Source organism: Ursus arctos, unplaced genomic scaffold, assembly GCF_023065955.2.
Source record: "Ursus arctos isolate Adak ecotype North America unplaced genomic scaffold, UrsArc2.0 scaffold_32, whole genome shotgun sequence".
Taxonomy (NCBI): domain Eukaryota; kingdom Metazoa; phylum Chordata; class Mammalia; order Carnivora; family Ursidae; genus Ursus; species Ursus arctos.
Window position 1 is genome coordinate 7,083,444 of NW_026623008.1, and position 22,548 is coordinate 7,105,991.

General features: G+C 41.5%; 1 protein-coding gene across 6 annotated transcripts in view; it reads left to right on the plus strand.

Annotated features, from left to right (window-relative positions):
- Positions 1-22,548, plus strand: part of UBE4B (ubiquitination factor E4B) — a 119,461-nt gene that overhangs the window by 45,634 nt on the left and 51,279 nt on the right. For 2 of the 6 annotated variants that reach the window (XM_026519876.4, XM_057305134.1), the window contains exons 3-8: positions 10,002-10,137; positions 16,311-16,398; positions 17,468-17,612; positions 19,679-19,907; positions 20,377-20,790; positions 21,527-21,676. In XM_026519876.4, coding sequence (XP_026375661.2) covers positions 10,002-10,137; positions 16,311-16,398; positions 17,468-17,612; positions 19,679-19,907; positions 20,377-20,790; positions 21,527-21,676 — 1,162 coding nt within the window. Of the gene's footprint in view, positions 1-10,001; positions 14,868-16,310; positions 16,399-17,467; positions 17,613-19,678; positions 19,908-20,376; positions 20,791-21,526; positions 21,677-22,548 lie in introns of those variants that run through there. The other 4 variants (XM_026519875.3, XM_057305137.1, XM_057305136.1 and 1 more) reach the window with 3 other exon arrangements.

Genomic DNA, 22,548 nt, shown 5'->3' on the forward strand with positions numbered 1-22,548 from the left:
CAGTCTTGTTTTGAAATTATGCTTCTCTTCCTTCTGTTCCCTTTGATGTCCACCCCTCGGACATCTTGCATATATCCGACTAAAGCCCTACCCTTCCTGGCTGTTGTGACCTCTCTGAAGATGTGGCCATTCTTGCACAAGAGTTCCCCAGTGAATCCTTTATCAGCTGGTTTTATCCTGACAGAATTCTTAGGTCTAGTGGAGCAAGTTTCCTGGATGCCTTTTCTACCCTCTCCAGCCGGAGTTCTTGAAAGACTGTTGTCTTTTCTTGAGTTCTTTTGGCAAACTGGGGAAGCCTGTGATCGGCATCTCAAGGTATATTTTTAAATGCAGATAATAAAATGTAGGATTACAAAGGAAACCAATAATATAGAAATATAGTTATCACAATATTTTTAAAGATTGTGACATAGTAATTTGTGTTTCTGTGTTAAATGCTCTAAATAAAAGATCTAGCAGCTAATCGAACAGCTACTATAATATCGACCCCCTGAATTCTGTTTCCATCTGTTGTAAAGAACCTCTACTCTGGGAGCAGAAATGAACGGCGGGGCCTGTTTGGAATGAGTAAGAAGCCAAATGATATGTTTGGCCTCTGGGCTAGTTCCAGGGTTTGGATTAGAAACGCAGAAGCCATTTCCTCTGTCTGACTGCTAGTCTTTAATATACTTAATAATAATTTAACCTAAATTCTTCTTATGTTTGAAAATGGTCTTCGTCCTGCTTCCATTTATACATTTAAACACGTGTTTAATGCCTTCTGTGTGCTAGGCACTGTGTTAGGAGCCAGGGCTGCAAGCCAAGACGGGCGGGCCTCGGTGGGGGTGTCAGAGGGCCCTTCGTCGGGCAGGAGTCAACAACTTAGGATTATTATTACTTCTAAAAATAAGGAACATCCTTCCATATCCCATTACATTTGTTATTCTAAACCCTCCAGATTCGTTTGACATGTTTTATGATCTGTTTTACATTTCATTTTGTACCGGTTGGTACCAGTGATCTACTGAACGCTGTGAACTCATGCTGCCCTATTTTACTGCCTGTTGATTTAAATGTTCTCGTGTGGGGCACCTGGGTGGCACAGCGGTTGGGTGTCTGCCTTCGGCTCAGGGCGTGATCCCGGCGTTATGGGATCGAGCCCCACATCAGACTCCTCCGCTATGAGCCTGCTTCTTCCTCTCCCACTCCCCCTGCTTGTGTTCCCTCTCTTGCTGGCTGTTTCTATCTCTGTGGAATAAATAAATAAAATCTTTAAAAAAAATAATAAAAATAAATAAATAAATGCTTTCGTGTGTCTGTTCGGTTCTGTTCTAGGTCTAGTCTAGTGAGAGAAGACAAACAGGTTTTAAAAACCATAAAATCTGTCAAGTGGTGAGAATTATTGTGGAGAAACCAGAGAATTATGTTGCCAGGGGAGGAAGGCATTGCTATTTTCAGTTAGAGAGTTGACGTAGTCCTCATTAAGAAGATGACATTTCAAAAGAAGCCTGAATGAAGCTGGGGAGCAAACCAAGTGGTTATCTGTTGGGCATTCTTTTCTGAAAGAAGGAACAACAGATGCAAAGGTCCTGGGGCAGAAATGGGCTTGGTGATGATTGATGCAAGGCCTGGGATGGCACAGTCATCTTTAGTTCTCCTCAACTTCCTTCTCTAGTTCTGATACTGAACATCATTATTAAAAAGCAGCAATTTATAGAAATTTCAACAAAACCACACTTTCATAGTTAATTGTCTTTGGCTAAGAATGCTATTAGCAATGACAAAATTATAACCTTTCATCCTACCCTTGATTGCTAATCCGGTATTTAAATCTTTTCTTCTTCTTCTTCTTCAGAAAGAAGCCCTATTGTTTCCACTTGGTCTGCAGCTTGGGAGAGGGCAGGAAAGAGGGCTCCAGGGTGAGTCAGAAGCAAGCCGGAGGCAGAGGCTCAGGCAGAAGTTCCAAGCCCCGGGCTGCAGTGGGACCCCTTGCAGACTGCAGGGCTTGGGAGGCTCCTGGTGGTGGTTGAAATCCTTTTCGCTGTAGTTGTGACCAGTGTATCCTCTGCTGGTGCGGGTATTTCATCTCACAGGAGTGGCTTTTTGGTCACCCAACGGGGTTGTATTTTACATGTATTTTGGCCCCCAAAGGGGCAGGATGTTCTGTCTGTTGGGCTGGCTGCATTATTATAACGGGCTGGATTATAGAGCGTCATTCCTAGGGTCGTGGTACTTACTTTGGGAGTCTGGGCAGAGTGCTGACAGCTTGTTAGAGGGATGTAGGTCTGGGAACCAGCTTCCTGTTTCGACCTGGGGTTGGTCCCTTTCTTCACCTCCTCTATCCCCATTTAGGCTAACCTTGTCCTTGAACTTCTTTTTTTTTTTTTTTTTAAGATTTTATTTTATTCATATGACAGAGAGACAGCCAGCGAGAGAGGGAACACAAGCAGGGGGAGTGGGAGAGGAAGAGGCAGGCTCCCAGCGGAGGAGCCCGACGTGGGGCTCGATCCCAGGACTCCAGGATCACGCCCTGAGCCGAAGGCAGAAGCTTAACGACTGAGCCACCCAGGCGCCCCATGGTCCTTGAACTTCTGTTGCATCTGACTCCAAACCTACCCACTAGCACTCTGCCCACACAGTGGGATGTGAACATTATGACACTACTACTTTCACTGCTTAGGTCATGCCTTCAAGTCCACGAAGAGCACAGAAGTCAGTAATGTGTGAGAGTGGTTTCCATGAAATGTACTTCCTGTCTCTTGGGGAATTTATGGCTTAGTAGGAGAGATCAGACATGTCACCTGCTCAGAAGTCTTCCTTGTCTCCGTGTTTGCAGCTGTAATGTAGTCCAAGAGCTTTGAGGGTCTTCTCTGATCAGGCCCCCCTTCATTTAACTCCATGTTCTGTTTTCAGAGCATCTCTGCTCCTATTCTAGTCACCATCATACTCACTCCAGACACTGATAACCCTTAGGAATCGTGCTGCACAAGCCGTTCGTAGTTTTGTGTGCATTTATCTTGTTTTCCTGACTGGATTGAAAACTCTGAATAAAGCCGTCTTGTATTTCTCTTCTATCTGTTGAGCTTATAGTAGGTATGTGTCCAGGAAGTAATTCTCTGCTTTTGATTTGGGAATATGCTAGCACTTTTTCTTGCCATCTGTCTCCAGTCTCCCAATTGGAGTCTGAGGGAGTGCATTTAAGAAAAATTAGTGTTTTGACATACAGCCTTCTAAGACTGAATCATGGAAAAAATAGAAAATCAGAAGAGACGGATTGCTAGTGAGGAGATCGAGTCATTAATCAAAAACCTCCCAACAAATAAAAGTCCAGGACCAGACAGCTTCGCTAGCGGATTCAAAGAATTAATACTGACCCTTCTCAAACTCTTCCAAAAAAAAAAAAAAAAAAGGGCAGAGGGAACACTTCCAAACTTATTTTATGAGGCCAGCCACTAGCCTGGTGCCAAAATCAGAAAAGGATACCACAGGAAAAGAAAATTGTAGACCAGTATCCCCAATGAATATTGGTGCAGAAATCCTCGACAAAATATTAGCTAACCCAAACCAACAGTACATTAAAGGATCTTATGTATGTGGTCATCATGTGAGATTTATTTCAGGGATCCAGGGAGGGTTCAACGTCTGCACATCAGTCAGGGCGATGAACCACATTAACAAAACAGAGGATAAAAATTATGTGGGCTTGCAGAATAAGGGCTCAACATCCACTTATGAGAAAAACTTTCAACAAAAGGGAGTATAGAGGACATGTACCTCAATATAAGAAAGGCCACGTATGGGAAGTCCACAGCTGATGTTAAACTCAGCGATGAAAAGCCAAAAGCTTCTCCTCCAAGATTGTGAACAAAAGAAGGTTGCCCGTGGTTGCTGCTTTTATTCAGTATAGTTTTGGAAGTCCTAACCAAAGCAATTGGGGGGAAAAAAACATCCTAAAAGGAAAGGAAAAAGTAGAATTGTCACTATTGTCAGATTTGCAGATGACTTGATACTCTATGTACAAAACCCTAAAGACTCCACCGAAATAATGTTAGAACTGATGAATGAATTCAGTAAGGTTGCAGGATACGAACTTAATATATAAAAATTTCTTGTTTGTTGGGTTTTTTAAAGATTTTATTTATTTGTTTTTGAGAGAGAGAGCACACAAGCAGGGGGAAGGGGCAGAAGGAAGGGGAGAAGCAGACTCTCCGCTAAGCAGGGAGCCTGACATGGGGCTCGATCCCTGGACCCGGAATCATGACCTAAGCTTAACCAACTGAGCCACCCCTACAAAAATCTCTTGTGTTTCTATACAGTTATAACAAACTATGGGGGAAAAAAAATCCCATTTACAGTTGCATCAAAAAGAACAAAATACTGAGGAATAAATTTAACCAAGGAGATAGGAGGTTTGTACGCTGCAAACTACGAGATGTTGATGAAAGAATTTAAAGAAGATGTAAATAAATGGGAAGATCTGTGCTCATAGATTGGAAGAATTAATATTGATAAAATGTCCATACTAAGCTAAAGCAATCTATAGATTCAGCGCAATTCCTATGAAAATTCCAATGGCATTTTCCACAGAACAAAGAATCCTAAAATTTGTGTGGAACCACAGAAGACCCCTAATAGCCAAAACAATCCTGAGGAAGAACAAAGCTGGAGGCATCACACTACCCGATTTCAAACTATTATAAAGCTATAGAAATCAAAACCGTGTGGCCTGGCATAAAGACATTCACATAGATCAATGGAACAGAATAGAGAGCCCAGAAGTAGACCCACCCATATATGGTCAATTAATTTACAGTGAAGGAGCCAAGAATGTACAACGGGGAAAGGACAGTCTCTTCAGTAAATGGTGTTGGGAAAACTGGACAGCCACATGCAAAAGAATGAAACTAGACTACCTTACACCATACATTAAAAGCTCAAAATGGATAAGGACTTGATTGTAAGACTGGAAACCGTGAAACTTCTAGCAGAAAACACAGGCAGTAAGTTCCCTGATGTCAGTCTTGGAGATGGTGTTTTGGATCTGACTAAAAGCAAAGGCAGCAAAAGCAAAAATTAACAAGTGGGACCACATCAAATAAAAAGCTTCTGCATAGTAAAGGAGACCATCAACAAAACGAAAAGGCAACCTACAGAATGGGAGAAGATAATTTGCAAATCATATATCTCATAAGTGGTTAATATTTAAAGTATATGAAGAACTAGCCCTAACTGTGAGGCCTGAAACCATAAAAATCTTCGGGGTACTACTGTTAACTAAAGATGAGTCTCCTTTGGTCTGTGACAGTTTCTTAGTCTTTCCGTGGTTTTCATTATCTTGACAGTTTTGAAGAGCTTTGTAGAGTATCTCTTAATTTGGCTTTGTCTGATGTTTTTCCTGTAATTAGACTGGGGGTTGGGGTTTTGAGGGAAGAGAATCACACATGCGAAGGGCCCCTCTCATCACTTCCTCTTCGGGTGCACACTGTCTATACCACACCCCTGGTGATGTTCACCTTCACCTGGTTAAGCTGGTGATCGCCAGGTCTCTCCACTATGAAGTCAGGATGTTTTTTTCCCTTTCCACACTCAATTCTTTGGAATCGAGTTCCTAAGTCCAGCCTACCCCACTCGGGCAGTGGGAATTAAGCTTCACCTTCTGGAGCGGGGAATGTCTACGTGTAGATGTGTCGTGTGGAATTCTTCTGTAAGGGACATTTGTCCCTTCTCCCTTACATCAGTATGAACTCATGTATATTTATTTTGTTACTTGGAGTTCTTTTTTTTTTTTTTATGATTTTTTATTTATTTACTTGACAGAGACAGCAAGAGAGGGAACATAAGCAAGGGGAGTGTGAGAGGGAGAAGCAGGCTTCCTGCTGAGTAGGGAGCCCAATGCGGGACTCGATCCTAGAACCCTGGGATCATGACCCGAGCTGAAGGCAGACGCTTAAAGGCTGAGCCACCCAGGCGCCCCTGTACTTTGAGTTCTAATTCAAAGTGCTGTATTTATCTTTGCATTATTATTTTACACAGATTGTTCTAGCTTTGGCCATTGGGTGCTCTTTTGGGTTGACTCCTCTGTTTGATATGCTCGTCTTTTTATTTTTTTGAGTACTGTCTCGTTGGCACCGTAAGGCGCTGCAGGCTCATCCTGTCCTTCCTGTGCACTAGCCCTCCACTCAGCCAGTTCTCTAAGGAGCAGTCGAGGTCTTTTGATTCCAGGTGTATGATTCTTTGCATGATTCGCCCTTCTGACACGAAAGAAGGGAAACTCTACCTCATAAATACGATTAAATCATCTTTCTAATTTGAGTTGTTGGTTTTCTTCTCTTAATATTTTAGGTACCACTCTATTTCTTTTCAGGTTTGAAATTTCATTCTATTTGTGTTAGTTCACAAGAACAAAATGTTTTCAGAGAAAGTTAGCTGCTGACTGAATGTATCAGTCGGCTTTATGGAATAGAATATACTCCTTATAAGTACTGTCGAGGGGTGAGGTTAGGTATTGGCCAAACTATGAGCGTTCTTTGTGTTTTCCATGAATGTTAACCCTTTAGCTTAGTTCATTGTCAAGACCTATGTAAAGTAGCCTTAGAATTTTGATCAGTAGTAGAGTGATGGTTCTTTTTATAACACTAATATCTTTTTAAGTTTTGCTTTTGTAATTTTAGAATGCATGAAGCATATAGCTTTGGTTTAAAATAGCTGTGATCAAAGAAGTATTCAGCAATTTGGGGCAGCAGAAATAGCAGCAGTTTCTTTACAGTCAGGAGACATGTAGTTTAATCCTGCCTCTGTTTCTAACTTGCTAATAAGGGAAGTTCTTAGACTTCATAGATCTCAGTATTCTCATCAGTAAAGGAAGAGGATTGGCCAAGACCTTCCAAGTCACCCCCCACCACACACATACCTTTTTAACAGCTTAACCTGTGTGTGTGTGTGTGTGTGTGTGTGTGTGTAAAATACTCGACTAGATCTAGTGTTACAGCTTAAATGGGCATTTGGTCTGGTTTATACCTGAAAGGGAATAGCATTCAGGAAATACTGTAGTACTGGGAGGAAAATCTTAGAGAAGCGAAACCCTCTTTATTTCCTTTAAAATTATGGCCTTCCCACCCAGAATGTATAATTTTCCTTTAACAAGCTCTTATTAGTAATAAAAGTTTGGACAGCTGCCATCTTGAAAGTTTGTAGTTCATCTTTTATTCGGCAGGCATGGCTTTCTCCATTCTTTGTTACACACACCTTCACTTTTTGAAGACTTGTTTTTAAGTTGATAATGCAGAGAATTTCTCATCTTGTAAAGGAGAATTGGAGGAGATTATGTCTGTTTTAATTCTTTAATACCTGCCTTTATGAAGATGAAGAAAGGGGGGAAATCTCTGTTCCTTGAAATTTGGCCTCCTGACAGCAGTTTCCCAAGTTAGGAGCGGGAGAGAGTGAGCACCACAGAAGCCACCTGTGCGTGTGCGTGTGTGTGTGTGCGTGTGCGCACGCGCGCTTTGGAAACAAAGCAGGATTTTGTGCTGTTGCTTTGATTTGGTTTTAGCCACAATATTTAATTTATATTGATTCTAAATAAAGTCAAAGACACCATTCCATTTTTTAAGTTTAAGGAAACAGTGGGGTCACGCCACCTTCTAGGTGGGATTGAGGAGCCCTGTGATACATCATAAATTCTGGGGAGAATTGCCCCGCTGGACCCAGAACATGAAGATTACATGGAGGGTTCAGGAAAAAAAGAATTCAGATGATATGCTTGGTGTTAAAATATTGCAAACACAGTGTTCTGTACTGTCTGGTGTACCCGGTGTTGTATTACCATAGGGTCATTGTACGCATAGCGTAGCGCAGTGTGCTGTGTTAGCGGTACAGGTTTGGTTTTTTTTTAAAGATTTTATTTATTTATTTGACAGAGACAGAGACAGCCAGCGAGAGAGGGAACACAAGCAGGGGGAGCGGGAGAGGAAGAAGCAGGCTCATAGCAGAGGAGCCTGATGTGGGGCTCGATCCCACAACGCCGGGATCACGCCCTGAGCCGAAGGCAGACGCTTAACCGCTGCGCCACCCAGGCGCCCCTAGCAATACAGGTTTTTTTAAACAACTTACCCTGTTTAATTTTAGAACTGGTTTTATTTATAAGCTAGAAATTTTAAAGCTGCTTAATTGCTATTCCATAAAAATTGTTGAACTTTATTATTATTGATTAATTTTATTTAAAGCTAGTAGGGGCACCTGGGTGGCTCAGTCAGTTAAGCGTCCAACCCTTGATTTCAGCTCAGGTCATGATCTCAGGGTTGTGAGATCGAGTCCCACATAGGGCTCTGAGTTCAGTGTGGAGTCTACTTGAGATTCTCTCTATCTCTGTCCCTTTGCCCCTCCCCCTGCTCACACTCGCTCACTCATGCGTGCACTGTCTCTGTAAATAAGTAAATAAATAAATCCTTTTAAAAAATTGTTAGACCTCTCATTGTGCTAGGTAAAATATTATTCTCCTGAGGACCTTGTTGAGGCTGTATTATTTATTCCTTCAGTAAATAGTTAGTGAGAACTTACTTTGGGTGACATTCTTGAATTCAGGAATTGGAGTTTTTCTGTCTTCTCCAGGCTTATTTCAGTGTTTTTACCACATTAGGTACTTTTCTGTATTCTCCTTGAGTCTACTTAGGAATAGAGGATTTAGTTTCTCTTTCACAAGTCCTGCAGAAGCTTTAATAAACAGGTTAAAACCCGCTATCAGGAATGGATGAATGTTTTCTGATCTTCAATGAGAGACAGGGAAGGGTGGCAAGTTTACTTTCTTGTAATGCTGGGAGTGTTCAAGTTTATCCACTTGGTACTTGTTTCAGCTATAAATGGTAATTCAAGTTGTTGTTGTGTTGGGTTTTTTTTTAATGTCTCATTTTTTAAAATTTAAATTCAGTTAATTAACATATAATGTATTATTAGTGTCAGTCTCATTTTCTTTTCAGCAGCATACGTATGTATTTTTTAAAGTACTTGCAAATGCCTGGGTAAAATTTGTTTTGTTTTGTTTTTCGTGGAAAGATATTTGTAGAGTTAGAGTAGTTTTTTATTTCTATGAGAAAAACATGGTTTTAAAGCCATTGGTAAGAAATAATCTGCCTTGGGGGCGCCTGGGTGGCTCAGTCATTAGGCGGCTGCCTTCGGCTCAGGGCGTGATCCCCGCGTTCTGGGATCGAGCCCCACATCGGGCTCCTCTGCTGGGAGCCTGCTTCTTCCTCTCCCACTCCCCCTGCTTGTGTTCCCTCTCTCGCTGGCTGTCTCTACCTCTGTCAAATAAATAAATAAAATCTTTTAAAAAAAGAAAGAAAGAAAGAATCTGCCCGGTACTCATCGCTGTGGCTCACTGTACTGTAGGCTCCGTGAGGGCAAGGGCAGCATCAGGGTTTTTATTTTCCCCAAACTATCATCCAGTGAGATGTTCAATCAATAAATGAGTTGATCTGTATTTAAGGACATGGCTTAGATGGCTCTGTTGGCATGTTTTCAGCATTTTGTTGTGAAAATCTTAAGCCTAAACCAAAGTGGAAAGAATTTTGCAATGGGCACCATCTATCTATACACCATCTAGATCCTACCATTAACGTTTTGGTATATTTGCTGTGTCACACATCTATCCATCTTTATATTTCTGTAGCCATTTATTAATTTATCTTATTATTGATACATTTCAAGGATTTTTCTGGACCATCATGGAAGCTAATTTGTATTCAGGGACCATATTTGAATTGGTGAAAGACGAATGATGAGGAGTCAGTTTGGGCTGTCAGATATAGCTGTGTCACTGACCTCATATGACCTATATGGATAAACTGTGATTTCTTGCTGTTTCTGTGATTTTAATATTAAACATTTAGCATGGTCTCCTGATAGAGATTCCTCATTTGCTGACTGTCATGATGGTCTGAATGCTGATTGTGTGTGTTGACTGTCGCCGTTACAGATGGCTTTAATGTTACTTCACAGGAAACTGAATTTTTCGTGTCTTTTCTGGTTAGGAGTAGCTCATCGAAGCCAGAGCAGTGAAGGAGTCAGTTCTCTCAGCAGCTCGCCCTCCAATAGCCTTGAAACCCAATCTCAGTCTCTCTCACGTTCCCAGAGCATGGATATCGACGGTGTCTCTTGTGAAAAAAGGTAAAGTAAGCCAGTTTTCCAATAAGCTGTTGGGATTATGGAAAGGGAAAGAGTCTAGTCCACTAGTCCCAAGAGCCAGCCCAGAGATTCATGCCAGTCCTTAGCAAATTAATGCGAGATGAGATTTAGGTCTTTGTATTATTCTGAAATATTCTTTATAAGTTTTTTGTTTTTGGTATGGAAATGTCTTTAATGAAATAATTGTATAAGTGGTAAAAAAAATTGTTTTAAATTTTTTCTAATGTCCTTGTTTTGTACATCCCATGTTGACAAGCATATGTCAGTCCCTAAATATTTCTTCAAAATTTTACTGATCAGTGAAATTGGAAAGTTTGGAACGGTACTGACAGGTAAGCCACATGCCTTAGGAGCTCCATAAGGGTCAGGATGTCCTAGAGCAGAGTCGGCCTGTGCTGTCAGGGTGCCATGAGTGGGTGACAGAGTGGCTGAGGTACTGATTACTTTATTGCTTAGGCAGGCCAGAACCCCTCCCCCCATCTGCCACCCCAGTACCTGTCTTCTCTGCCCTGAAGCAGCTCCCACAGTTTATGTCAGTGGACCAGACAAATACTATTTTCGATGTGTGTTATGATGTGGAAAAGGCTAAGAAGCATTGGCATAGAGCTTCAGCACTTGGTGGGATTGGGGTGAGGAGCCAGATCAGAGATCACCTCACATTAGGTAAGAATTCAGAAAGGACTACATTCTCAGGAAAAAGATCAGGTAGAAAAAAAATCAACCCTGCGGAGTAAAAATAATTGTGTTCTTATTAGCTTAGCTCTGAGTAGATATATTTTTAAAAAATCAAGTCATCTCTGCAATTTCATGGCCAGTGGGTGACTTCATTGGTTTAGGACCTAGATTTATACTATTGGTATAGTCTGAAAGTGTCAAGCTGAGAACTACCATATATATTGGAGCCAGGCCTATAATGCCTGTAAGGCCTCTAGCAGAAGCCAACATAAATCATCCATGTCTTCAGAGATTTCCTTAGAAAAATTCCCAAGAGGTGTGAGCTCATGGTCAAAAATCACAGAACACACTAGATAAAAGCCACCATGAGTAAGAATCAGAAACAACAGAATTATTCACCTAGAGATTTTGGGGTTTTGGAATTACCAGATACAGAATACAAAATACATAAGTTTAAATAAATTACAAAGGGAATTGAAAACATGAATGGGGAAAGCAACTATAAAAACAGCCAAGCACATTTGAAAAAGAACCAAATAGAATTTCAAGAAATGAAAAGATAATTCAAGTTGAAAACTTGACGTGAGAGTTAAGACCGTCGATTAGACATAGCTAGAGAAGTTAACGTACCAAATGGTAGAGCTGAAGAAATTACCCAGAGTGTTCCACAAAGAGAAAAAGAGACGGAAACTACGCAGTGCATTTAGAGATATAACGGACACAGAGCCCATATACACCTAATGGAAATTCAAAAGGAGAGACTAGGGAGACTTAGAGCAATTCCCCACACTCCTCTTTATTCTCTGCTTTTTCCTCTGCTGGTTTGGAAGCCATTATCAAAAAGATAAATGGCTACGAATTTTTCTAGAGTTGATAAATGATACGAATCCCCTGGTTCAAAAAGCCCAGCAACTCACATGCTGATTAAACGAACAGAATTTCGTGTCTGGACATTTTATAGTAAAGTTTCCAAACACTGAAGACAAAAGACCTTTAAAGTGGCCAGAGAGAGAAAAGAGATTATCTACCAAAGAACTATAGTTAGATGTTTGAATGACGGAAGTCACATGGAGGCAGTGTCAAAATAGTGTCAAACCCTTTTCTGGGAAGACTCTTTCCCTGGGTTTGTGAAAACGCTGAAAGTGTGTTAACTGCCCACTGGGAATTGTGTACCCTCATGCGCCTGTCTTTCAGGGGCAAGGGTGAAATGAAGACATTTAACGATTCAGAAAACAATCAACCAAACACAACCTGGTAGTCTGCCACGAGAGGACCCCACATTTTAGCAGATGTAGTTGAAGAAGGAGGACAGTGGTCCCAGGACTGATGTCTGAGATGCAAGCTGGAAGGATGAGTGGAGAAAATAATAAATGTGGTACATCTAAACAAACGCTGGCGGCACAAAACAGCTGTAGCGGTATATAAGGTGATATTGGGGAAGAGAAGGAAAGCAATGAGTTAGATGTAGCATGATGGACAGCGCAGCAGGGAAGCCAGAAGTGGGGTGATTAGAGCAAGCTCTAAGGTCCCTGTTTACTTGGGAGAGGGGTGAAGATACTGGCCAACTTTTAGATTTTGAGTTAAGGGTACTCGATAAAATTTCAGGGGTAGCCACTAAAAGAATGGGAATGGAGTCTATCTTCCTAACCAGTAAAGGGAAACTATGGAACGGGAGTTGGTAGCTTGGGGGGATTTAAGTCAATTCAAAAGGAGGGAAGAAAGAAACACAAGTTTTAGAAAAGGGACAAATAGCACAAAATAAGAAGGTCAAAAAAAGTGAAAATTGGTCAGTAATCACAATGAATCACAGTGAAAAGGCCTAGATTGGGGGAAAAAACAAAACAGAACTCAGCTTTATTATCCTTGTTTACAGAAGGCGCACCTGAAACATTAGGTTAGATCTTCAACCTTTCGTTGAAAGCGAAAGAAAGGGAAAAGATACCCCACACAGTACTAAACAAAAGAAAACCGGGGTAAACATATTCGTAAATTAGACTTTAAGGCACAAAGTATTATTAGAAATCAGCACTGAACAGTTTCTATGAGGACGGCAAGAGCAGTAAAGCACGTAATAGTAGAACTAGAAGAAAGTGACACATCGTTAATGGGAGATTTTAACACATCCCTTTCCTCCATCGACAAATCAGAGAGAATGAGCATCAGTAAGCATGTGAACAAATTAAACAACACAGCTAAAAGCTGAATCTAATGGACAGATGCAGAACTTTGCACATTCTCTCTTAATACCCGACGACCAGTGCGTTTCGGGAGGCAGAGTCACACAGATCATGTTTTCCGACGAGGACATGAAGTTAGGTAATTAATAGAAGAAAAAAAACTTAAAAAAACTCTGTCATACATTTGGCAATTTTTAAAACAGAGCACGCTTCTAAATATAGATCAACAAAGAAATTGTAATAGGAATTTGAAAGGATCTAGAACTGAACAAGAAATACTCCACTTTGCGAGCTGTATGTCGTAAAATGGTCCTCAGAAGAAACTGTAAAGCTATAATATATTATAAATGAAACAAGGAAAAGGAAAATATAAATAAGTATTGGAAATAAAAACCCTTTTCTGGGAAGACTCTTTCCCTGGATATGTGCACGGCCAACCCCCCTCCTATTTGTGTTCATGTGATGTTTCTCAGTGAGGCTCACCCATTTAAAATGGAAAGGCCCTCACTCTCAATTGCCTTTTCATTAGTTTTTCCATAGCAGTTATCATTATATGATAGGTTTTACTTGTTTATTATGTTTAGTGGTGTCTTTCTCCCTCTTAACTAGAAGGTAGGCTCCATGACACAGGGATCGTTTTGTCCCTTTTGTTTGTTCATCGACCTCTCTGACAACTAGAGCAATGCCTGCATAGAAAGGGGAATCTCAGTAATGTTTGTTATTAAAAAAGAGAATTCCATGAAAAAAAAAAGTAAATACGCAACATGAAATAAACATGAAAATCTGGATGAAAATCAAATTCCTAGAAAAACATGATTCTCCCAAAATCGACTCAAGAGGAGAGCGAAAACCTGAATGATCAAAAACCATGAAATACATTGAATCAGTATTTTAAAATTTTCCAAAGTAAGCCCCTCACTCAAATAGTTTTATGGGTAAATTCTACCATTCCAGTTATACACAAATTTTTCCAGAGAATTTTAAAAAATAGGGACTACTTACCAGCTCAATTTACAAAGCTAGTAAGACCTTAACTTAATATCAAAACCAGACAAGAATAACATGAAAGAAAAAGATTAGATGGTAATCATGCTCATGAACGTATTTGCAGAAATCTTGAGATACTGACAAATCAAACACTGTAACACATAAACAGCAGACAAAACTCGTGTGGGCTTGGATGCCAGGGTCGTGGCTACTGTGGGCTAGCGCAGTTGTGCAAGGGTCATCAGGGTGCTCTTGGGGTGCTGGTAATGCTCTGTTTCTTGATGTGGGTGCTGTTTACCTCAGTGTATTTCTTCTGTGAAGCTTTATTCAGCCAAACACACGTGATCATGTATGGATAGGTCCGTACAGATATTTCAATTGTAAGTTTAGTTTAAAGTAATAATATAACCTAAGGTGAGCCACTTGGGTTTATCTCAGGAATGCAAGGGTACAGCATTAGTGAATCCATAAATATCATTTGCCACATTCTATATTAAAGAGAAGAGCCATATAATCTTGGTAGTTGGGGAAGTTTGGTAAAATTCAGCATGAGTTCATGATGAGAATCTTCGCAAACAGGAAACAGAAAGATGCACCCTAAATTGACAAATAGCAGAGACAGAGTTCAGCGAATATTGCACATGCTCCCCGGCATTTACGGTTTCTTTTGCAGTTAGATGGGGGCCAACTAACTGGTTTTGTCCAGTAGACTGTGAGTGGAAGTGACATGTGTCACTTCTAGGCGAAGGCAGTTGAGCCGATGTTCCTCCTCCATCCCTCTCTTCTCTTGCTCCAGTGACCTTGGAGGCTGTGTATTGCAGATGGCATAGATTAAAGATGGAGTAAGGATGCTTCACTCTCACCAGACTTTGCGTAAGCAAGAAATAACCCTTATAGTGTTAAGCCTCTAAGATTTCCAAGTGTGTGTGTGTAACCTCAGTGTAGCCTGCCTTATTCTAATATAAAGGACGTCTCTCAAGAAACTACAGCAACTCTCATACTCAGGGGTGAGAAATTAGAAACACTCTCTTTAGAATCAGGAAAAAGAACAAAGATGGCTGCTATTTCTACGTCTGGTCGACATGGGGATCCTACCCAGTGCAGTAAAACAAATAAGGATTAGAGTGGAAGAAATAAAACAGTTATTATTTGGAGATGAAAATATTTTCTACCTAGTAAATACTACGTATAAGTAAAGAAGATGCTTCTAAGAGGTCTATATCAGTTACATGACTATGGACTAGCAACAAGAAATTAGGAAACTTAATTTTTAAAAAGGTACCATTCACAGTTTCGTTTAAAAACATATGGTACCTAGGTATAAATTTAGCAAAAGAAGTGAAAGACTTACAGAGAAAACTATAAAAGTTTATTGAAAGACCAGGGGCACCTGGGTGGCTCAGCTCAGTCAGTTGAATGTCCAACTCTTGATCTCTGCTCAGGTCTTGATCTCAGGGTCTTGAGTTCAAGCCCCACACTGGGCTCTGTGCTGACTGTGGAGCCTACTTAAAAAAAAAAAAAAAAAGGCTTATCAAAAGACCGTGAAGAAGACCTAAATACTAGGAGAGAGATACTTTTCTATGGACTCAATAACATAATGATGTCCTTTCTCCCCAATTTGATCTCCAGAGTCAATGAAATTCTGTTGAAAATGCCAGTAGGATTTTTAAGGAATCTGTGAAGCTGATTCTTAAGTATGTGTGGAAGAGCCGAAGGCCAAGAATGGCCAAGACTCCTTTGAAGTAGGAAAGTAAGGTGGAGACATTGACCTAGCAGATATCAAGATTTATTGTAAAGTTTTAGTAAGGTAGAGTGGTTTTTGTTTGGAGACAGGCAGATTATCTGCTGGAACAGAAATGAATATCCAGAAAAAGACCCGTACATACCTGGCCATTGGACCTATGAGAGGTGATCTCATATTAGCATAAAAAAGATGGTCTTTTCAATAAATGGTGCTGGGAAAATTATTTAATGTGGGGGAAAAAAAATAAACGTGCTTAACCAGATTTTTGTAATCAGGCTCTGATTGTATGTATACCATTTAAAAATAATACGTATAGGAGATATGCTCTAATTTGCTTTTGAAAGTGAGCTTAAGAAAATGCCAACTTAGGGAAAATATTTCCAGCAAATACGATAGAATGTCCTCATATGTGAAGAGCTCTTAGAAGTCAATCAGAAAAAAAGATGAATCTTTATTATTTTGCTTTCCTGACTGATTTTGACTGATACTTAAGAACTTTTCCTCAACCAGGAGCTCTGACATTGGGTGGATTTATAAAACGTAAAAGCCTTATTTGTCTTTTATACTTAAAGCATGTCCCAGGTGGATGTGGATTCAGGAATTGAAAATATGGAGGTTGATGAAAACGATCGAAGAGAAAAGAGGAGCCTCAGCGATAAGGTTGGTAAGAGATGAAGCCCTTGCTTCTGTTTTTAGCACAGGTAATATGAACAAACACCCTTTCAGCTCTGCGCACCTGCAGAGTCGATTAGAGTGCCCCACCCCAAATCAGCAGGTCCTATTTAGGTGAACCTTTTTTTTCTTTTGAGGAGAAATGGGTAGCCTAGGCCCTAGTGGAAGGAGAGCTCACATCTTTTCATCTGGTCAAATCCTTCACTTACCTTGGTTTCAGATCCACATTGAGCTTGTAATGAAAAAGAATTTAGCGCTAATTTGAACTTTTAGTGTTGGTCTTTCGTTTACGCAAGTAGGTCATCACATCTTCCGTAGGATTCTGAGGAAAGTGGCTGGGAATTGAAGCAAGAATACAAAAAAAAAAAAAAAAAGAAAAGAAAAGAAAAGATAAATGAGATGGAAATGCAAATAGGTTCTCAAATGGAAAAAAAAAAAAAGAATACATGAAATCCAGTAGGACGTAGACGCTCATTTAAAACATGAGGTCTTTATATTTTGTTATCATCGGAGCTCAGTTCCCTGTAGTTGGCCAAAGAGAGGTTTATTTTGGCGGGGGTCATGGGGTAGAACTGGTAGACACAATTGCGTCACTTCCTGTGCAGTGAGCAGCACATAGTGATGGTCATCTGTTGGACTACGGCCTTCTGGTGGCACGATGCTTTATTCGGTAGAGTTCTTGCGTGTTTCCAGAATTCTTTTATATATATGATATTTTCTCTGTGACAGAAACTAGTGAGTAACATTAAATTCTGGAAAAGTTTTTGGATGAAAATTAGTTCTGTGCTGATGTTAAACTGATCCTTTGGCGTTCGGGAAAGTAAACAAATAGAGTGTGTGTACATTCTTTATCACAGTACAGTGGTGTTCCTGCTCGTTTACCCTCCCCCTGTAGATCATCGTAAGCTCGTGAAACCTCCATGTTGGTACTTCAAAGTCATAGTAACAAGTTTATTTTCCCCTTAGTGGGGGAACGAACGGTTGTATGTATTTCTAAAATATCCTCATTAATAAAGGAATTACTCGAAGTTAACCCCCAAATCTTCTTCCTCACAAGGAGCCTTCCTCGGGTTCTGAAGTGTCTGAAGAACAGGCCTTACAGCTGGTCTGTAAGATCTTTCGTGTCTCCTGGAAGGACCGGGACAGAGATGTCATCTTTCTTTCTTCTCTTTCTGCACAATTTAAGCAGAACCCAAAAGAAGGTAGGAATCTAGCTTGGCTGAATGTAAGATCTTTGCCCTTCTGTTACCCACATTCACCTTCTCTTGCTTTGGGGTTCTATTGAATACAGCGATAGCCCTTCATGAGGTCACTGCTGCTTGGCCACTTGCCACTGATCTTATTGATGAATTATTATTTTTTTTTACGTTCATGATTTCTCTGGAAGAAAACTGTAAATGGTCTCCATTGTTTCAGAGTTGATGTTATTAATGTCTCTAATAAATAGGAGTTACTGGACAGTCTCCAGGGATCCTGGGAGAGGTGCTCTGTATGACCTATACTTGCTTTAAGTGCCTATCAGGTCATGTGCAGACAGTGGAGTAAATCCTTGATTAAAGTGCTTAGCAGGATAAAACATTGATATTTTGCTGTGTTTCCAGGATTCTATTTTCAGAGGCTACCCTAAACCACACTTTTATAACAAAGTAGTAAAGCTTCTAGCGAGATACCAGCATTTGGGGCACTGACACTCTTCTTTACAGGAGTCATCCGGAATGCAGAAGAGACAGGGGTGTTGTGCTGTAGGGTTCCTTTGCATATCACTAGAATACAACCCTGATGTCAGGGGCTTTTGTCTGTTTTGCTCCGTGCTGCATTCCTGGTGCCCAGAAGGGCGCCACCTTGCACTTAATCCCTCAGTAGATGCACTTTAAATGAGTGAATGAAAAGGAGATCATTTTTTCCTTTTTTGTGTTGCCCATCTTCCCTGGCAGGAAAACTCTCCTATGTTCCTGGCAGATGGATAGTGTACTTCTGATTTTACTGGGATCTTCAGATAAACTGGTTGTAGGTATGAGCCTAGCACCCATGTGTTTCAAAAGTCTGTCACTTGTTTTTTTTTTTTTTAAGTAATAGCTACTTTTTAAAAAAATATATATTTGTTCCAGAGAGAGAGAGAGAGAGAGAGAGCTGGGGGAGGGGAAGAGGGAAGAGGAGAGAGAAAATCTCTAGCAGGCTACACGCTCAGTGTGGAGCATGACATGGGGCTTGATCTCATGACCCTGAGATCATGACTTGAGCCAAAATCAAGAGTCAGACACTTAACCGACTGAGCCACCCAGGTGCCCCCTTGTTGTTATTCTTACTGTAAACCTTAAGATTCTTAAATCTGTCTTGTACATATATAAGTGGTAATTTTTAATAGCTGAATCAGATGAGGTTTACATGTGTTACAGCTCTCATTTATTTAGTGATATTTAAAATGTATCTAAAGACCTACAGTAGGGGCGCCTGGGTGGTTCAGTCGTTAAGCGTCTGCCTTCGGCTCAGGTCATGATCCCAGGGTCCTGGGATCGGGCCCCACATCGTGCTCACTGCTCGGCAAGAAGCCTGCTTCTCCTTCTCCCACTCCCCCTGCTTGTGTTCCCTCTCTTGCTGTGTCTCTCTCTGTCAAATAAATAAAATCTTAAAAAAATAAAAAACCTATAAAAAAATAAATAAAGACCCACAGTAAAGCATTTGGGAGCTTCAAAGAATAAAGGAAGCAGTTTGAAAATAGAATTTGCTCCAGAAAGCCAGATGGTGACTAATTTATTAGACCCTTCAGAAAATATGTTGAACCTTGCATTAAATAGTTTTACTGTATATAAAACTTAGGTAGAGATGTTAACCCAGCTTTATTTCTAGTATGATAAATGAATGTCTGCAGCTGGGAGTAGCAAGACCATAGCTATATGGTTAATATCAGCAGTGATTCTCATTGGGTGCACTCCAATTTTCTTTCTCTTTTTTTTAAAATAAGTTTTGTATTTTGGAATAATTTTAGACTGACAGAAAAGTTTTGGAGATCATGCAGGAAGTTCCCGTATACCCTTCTCCCAGTTTCCCTAATGTCAACATCTTATGTAACCATAGTCTGTCAGAACTAAGACACTACTATTATCTGAACTCAGGCTTCATTTGGATTTCACCGGGTTTTCTCCTCATGTCCTTTTACTCTTCCAGAATCCAGTCCAGATACCACATTAAACCTCTGGTTCAGCTTGGCGGATTCATTCACATATGAAGAAGTGTGTGTAACCTCTTCTTTATTCTGCCTTTCCAACAGTGTTCTCTGATTTTAAGGACTTGATTGGCCAGATTTTAATGGAAGTGCTAATGATGTCTACTCAGACTAGAGATGAAAATCCATTTGCCAGTCTGACGGCCACGTCACAGCCAATTGCCGCGGCAGCTCGGTCACCAGACAGAAATCTCATGCTCACTACTGGCTCCAACCCAGGAACGAGCCCCATGTTCTGCAGCGTGGGTTCCTTCGGTGCCAGCTCTTTCTCCAGGTCAGTGCGGTTCCTTTTGCACATCTAGTTTGGTTGTAAAAGGGCCATGAAGTACGTAAGGGAAGGGGCTGCTCACTCACGGGCCTTTGCCGGTCTTGTGGCGTGTGTTGTACGTGGGGGGGGTGCGTGTAGTCATGGCTGGAGGTCTTGTCTCTTCCAGATTGGTTTGTTTGGCTTCCCATGGGTAGGCTATCGGTAAATTTTAGAAGCAAATGGCTGTGTATAGTACATTATCCTTTGAAAAGAGGGCTTTATCATACTGTAAATGTAGCCCCTAGAGGAGTACAGAATTCGATTATAACCGTTCAGAAGAGTGTCTGAGAGATCTGTACACTCGAATGCTTAGAGATACAAAGTGTCATTGTATTATTCTTTAAAAGCTTGCTATTTTCCATTTTAGTTGTTTACTTCAAGTTTTTCTTCAATTTTCTCTTCTTTCCTCTTTTCCTCTTTTTCTCAACTGATTTAGCCTCTATGAAACTAGCCCAGCTCCCACTACAAGTTTCTGGAGCTCGGTGCCAATGACGAGTCCATCCTTTGCCTCCTCCCCTTCCCGCGCAGCCGGCCCGACGGCTGTGCCTTCCATTTCCCTCAGCCCTCACGGCGCGGCTTCTGGAACTGCCGCAGGAAGCCAGCCCTCATCTCCGCGGTATCGCCCCTACACTGTCACCCACCCGTGGGGATCGTCAGCTTCTCCCAGCCCGCGGTCCCCCAGCATCTCCATTCTGTCCAGCTCGCCCAGCCTCCCTGCCCTCGCTAGTAGCCCTCAAGCAGTGCCTGCCAGCTCTCCCAGACCGAGACCCAGCAGCCTGGGGCCACCTTCCCTGGCCGCCTCACCCAGTGCCGTGAGCAGACGTCCCTCATCCCTAAGGATCTCTCCTAGGTATTTATTCAGCAGGAGAGCTGGGTGCGTGTTTGCAGTGCAGGCAGAGGCGATTAACTCGGTTTGGAAGAACTGGTGTGTGACGCTGACCTCAGTTCCATGTGGTTTTCTGTTTGGGGTTATTAACCTGCGTGTCTAACTAGTTTGGAGGCCTCGTGCCCGGAGTCCATGCTTCTGCCAGGCTTTGATAGCCGTAGAAGGTGTGGGTGTTCCATTGTGCGTCCCGTGGTCTGTTCTTACCCCTCACTCTTCCTTCCTTCCTGCCCAAAAAAAAAAAAAAAAAAAAAAGAAATCACTTCATTTTTTGCAATCTAGTTCATGTGTCATTCCTCATGACAAATGAATTCTAGAGGCTGTGGGCACTTTGTATTTGAGACTTGGGGCTCGCAGGAGCACTTTTCAGCTCTTTGTACCGTTGTCAGTCGTAGCTACAGTCAGCCCGAGGGGCGGTGGGAGCAGGTCTGGGCCCGTGTCCCTTACCTCTCATCACTGGGCTGGGCCGGTCTTTGTGCCTTGACCCTTTGATATGAGCCTCTTAGAAAGAAGCCATATCAGAATTCCACTAATCCAGTGTTACCTGTGCGTTTATGTCATTGAGGTGAATTATTTTTCTGCATGTCAGTAATCAGAACTTTTAGCATAACATTTAATTAAAAAGGGAGAGCAGTTGCAAAAGCTTTCCACCTCTCGTTTTTCCTTTGTTCCCTGATGACCTTTTTTGCTTTTGTTGTGGTAGTATGTACGACAATCCTTTCTCCTTCCTCTTCCTCGCACTTTCTGGCGACAGTAGTGATGAAGATGAAGAAGATGATGATGATGGTGATGATGGTGATGATGAAGGTGGTGGTGGTGGTGATGAGTTTTCTTGTGTCCAGTTTGGGTCCAGGTATCAGAGGAATGGAGTCTTACCCCTGCATGTGCACAGGTGCTTAGGAACTAACTTCCATAAGCCCTCATGAGGGGCGTGCTTTAAATCTAAGCAGAGTAGGGTCAAGTGAGACAGCCTGGAGAGTCAAGATGTGGGCAACTTGCATGTACCGCGGCGTTAGGACCTTATCCTGGGGCAAAGTGGCACGTAGGAAAATCTTCATCGTTGTTGCCGATGGTAAGTTCGGAGGAAAACTTACGTGTAATCATTTGTCAGAGACACAAACAACAGATGAAAGATGAGTCATCAAGCTCACCCACCCCAAGCTCTGAAATGAGGGACCCTTCATTTATCTGTCGCGAGTGTTCTCGTGAGCTGCCAGATGGGAGCAACACGTACTTGGTGGGGCATGATTCCTTACGTACTGGTGCATGGATTGCTGCTACTTGGGAATGGCAGAGGGGCTGGGATCGTGTGTGCGTGTATGTGTGTGTTTCCCCACCCTTCCCCCCCAGCTCAGTCTGACAATCTGTTCAAGAGCATATGGGGCCATCCTGTCTGGTATAACTGATTCTGCTTTCACTTCTAACCTTAAATTTCCCTGATCACCTCCTTGACCTCCGTGAAGCTAGACCCTCGTTTAGATAGCCTCTGGAATGACAGCAGAGGCTAAAACTTAGTTCATGATGCTGCTGAATGTTCCCCCCTGAAAACCGTGTGAAAAAAGATTGCTTGGGTGTTCTAGGTGACTTTGGGCAAGAAAACATAATAGCACCTTCTTTTCTGAACCTCTGACTCATTGTCTTACGATTTTGCTCTTAAATCGAAGTTTCCACTGGACTGATTTGGTATTTGTGCTCAGCACTGTTCAAAAATAACTCTAGGCTATA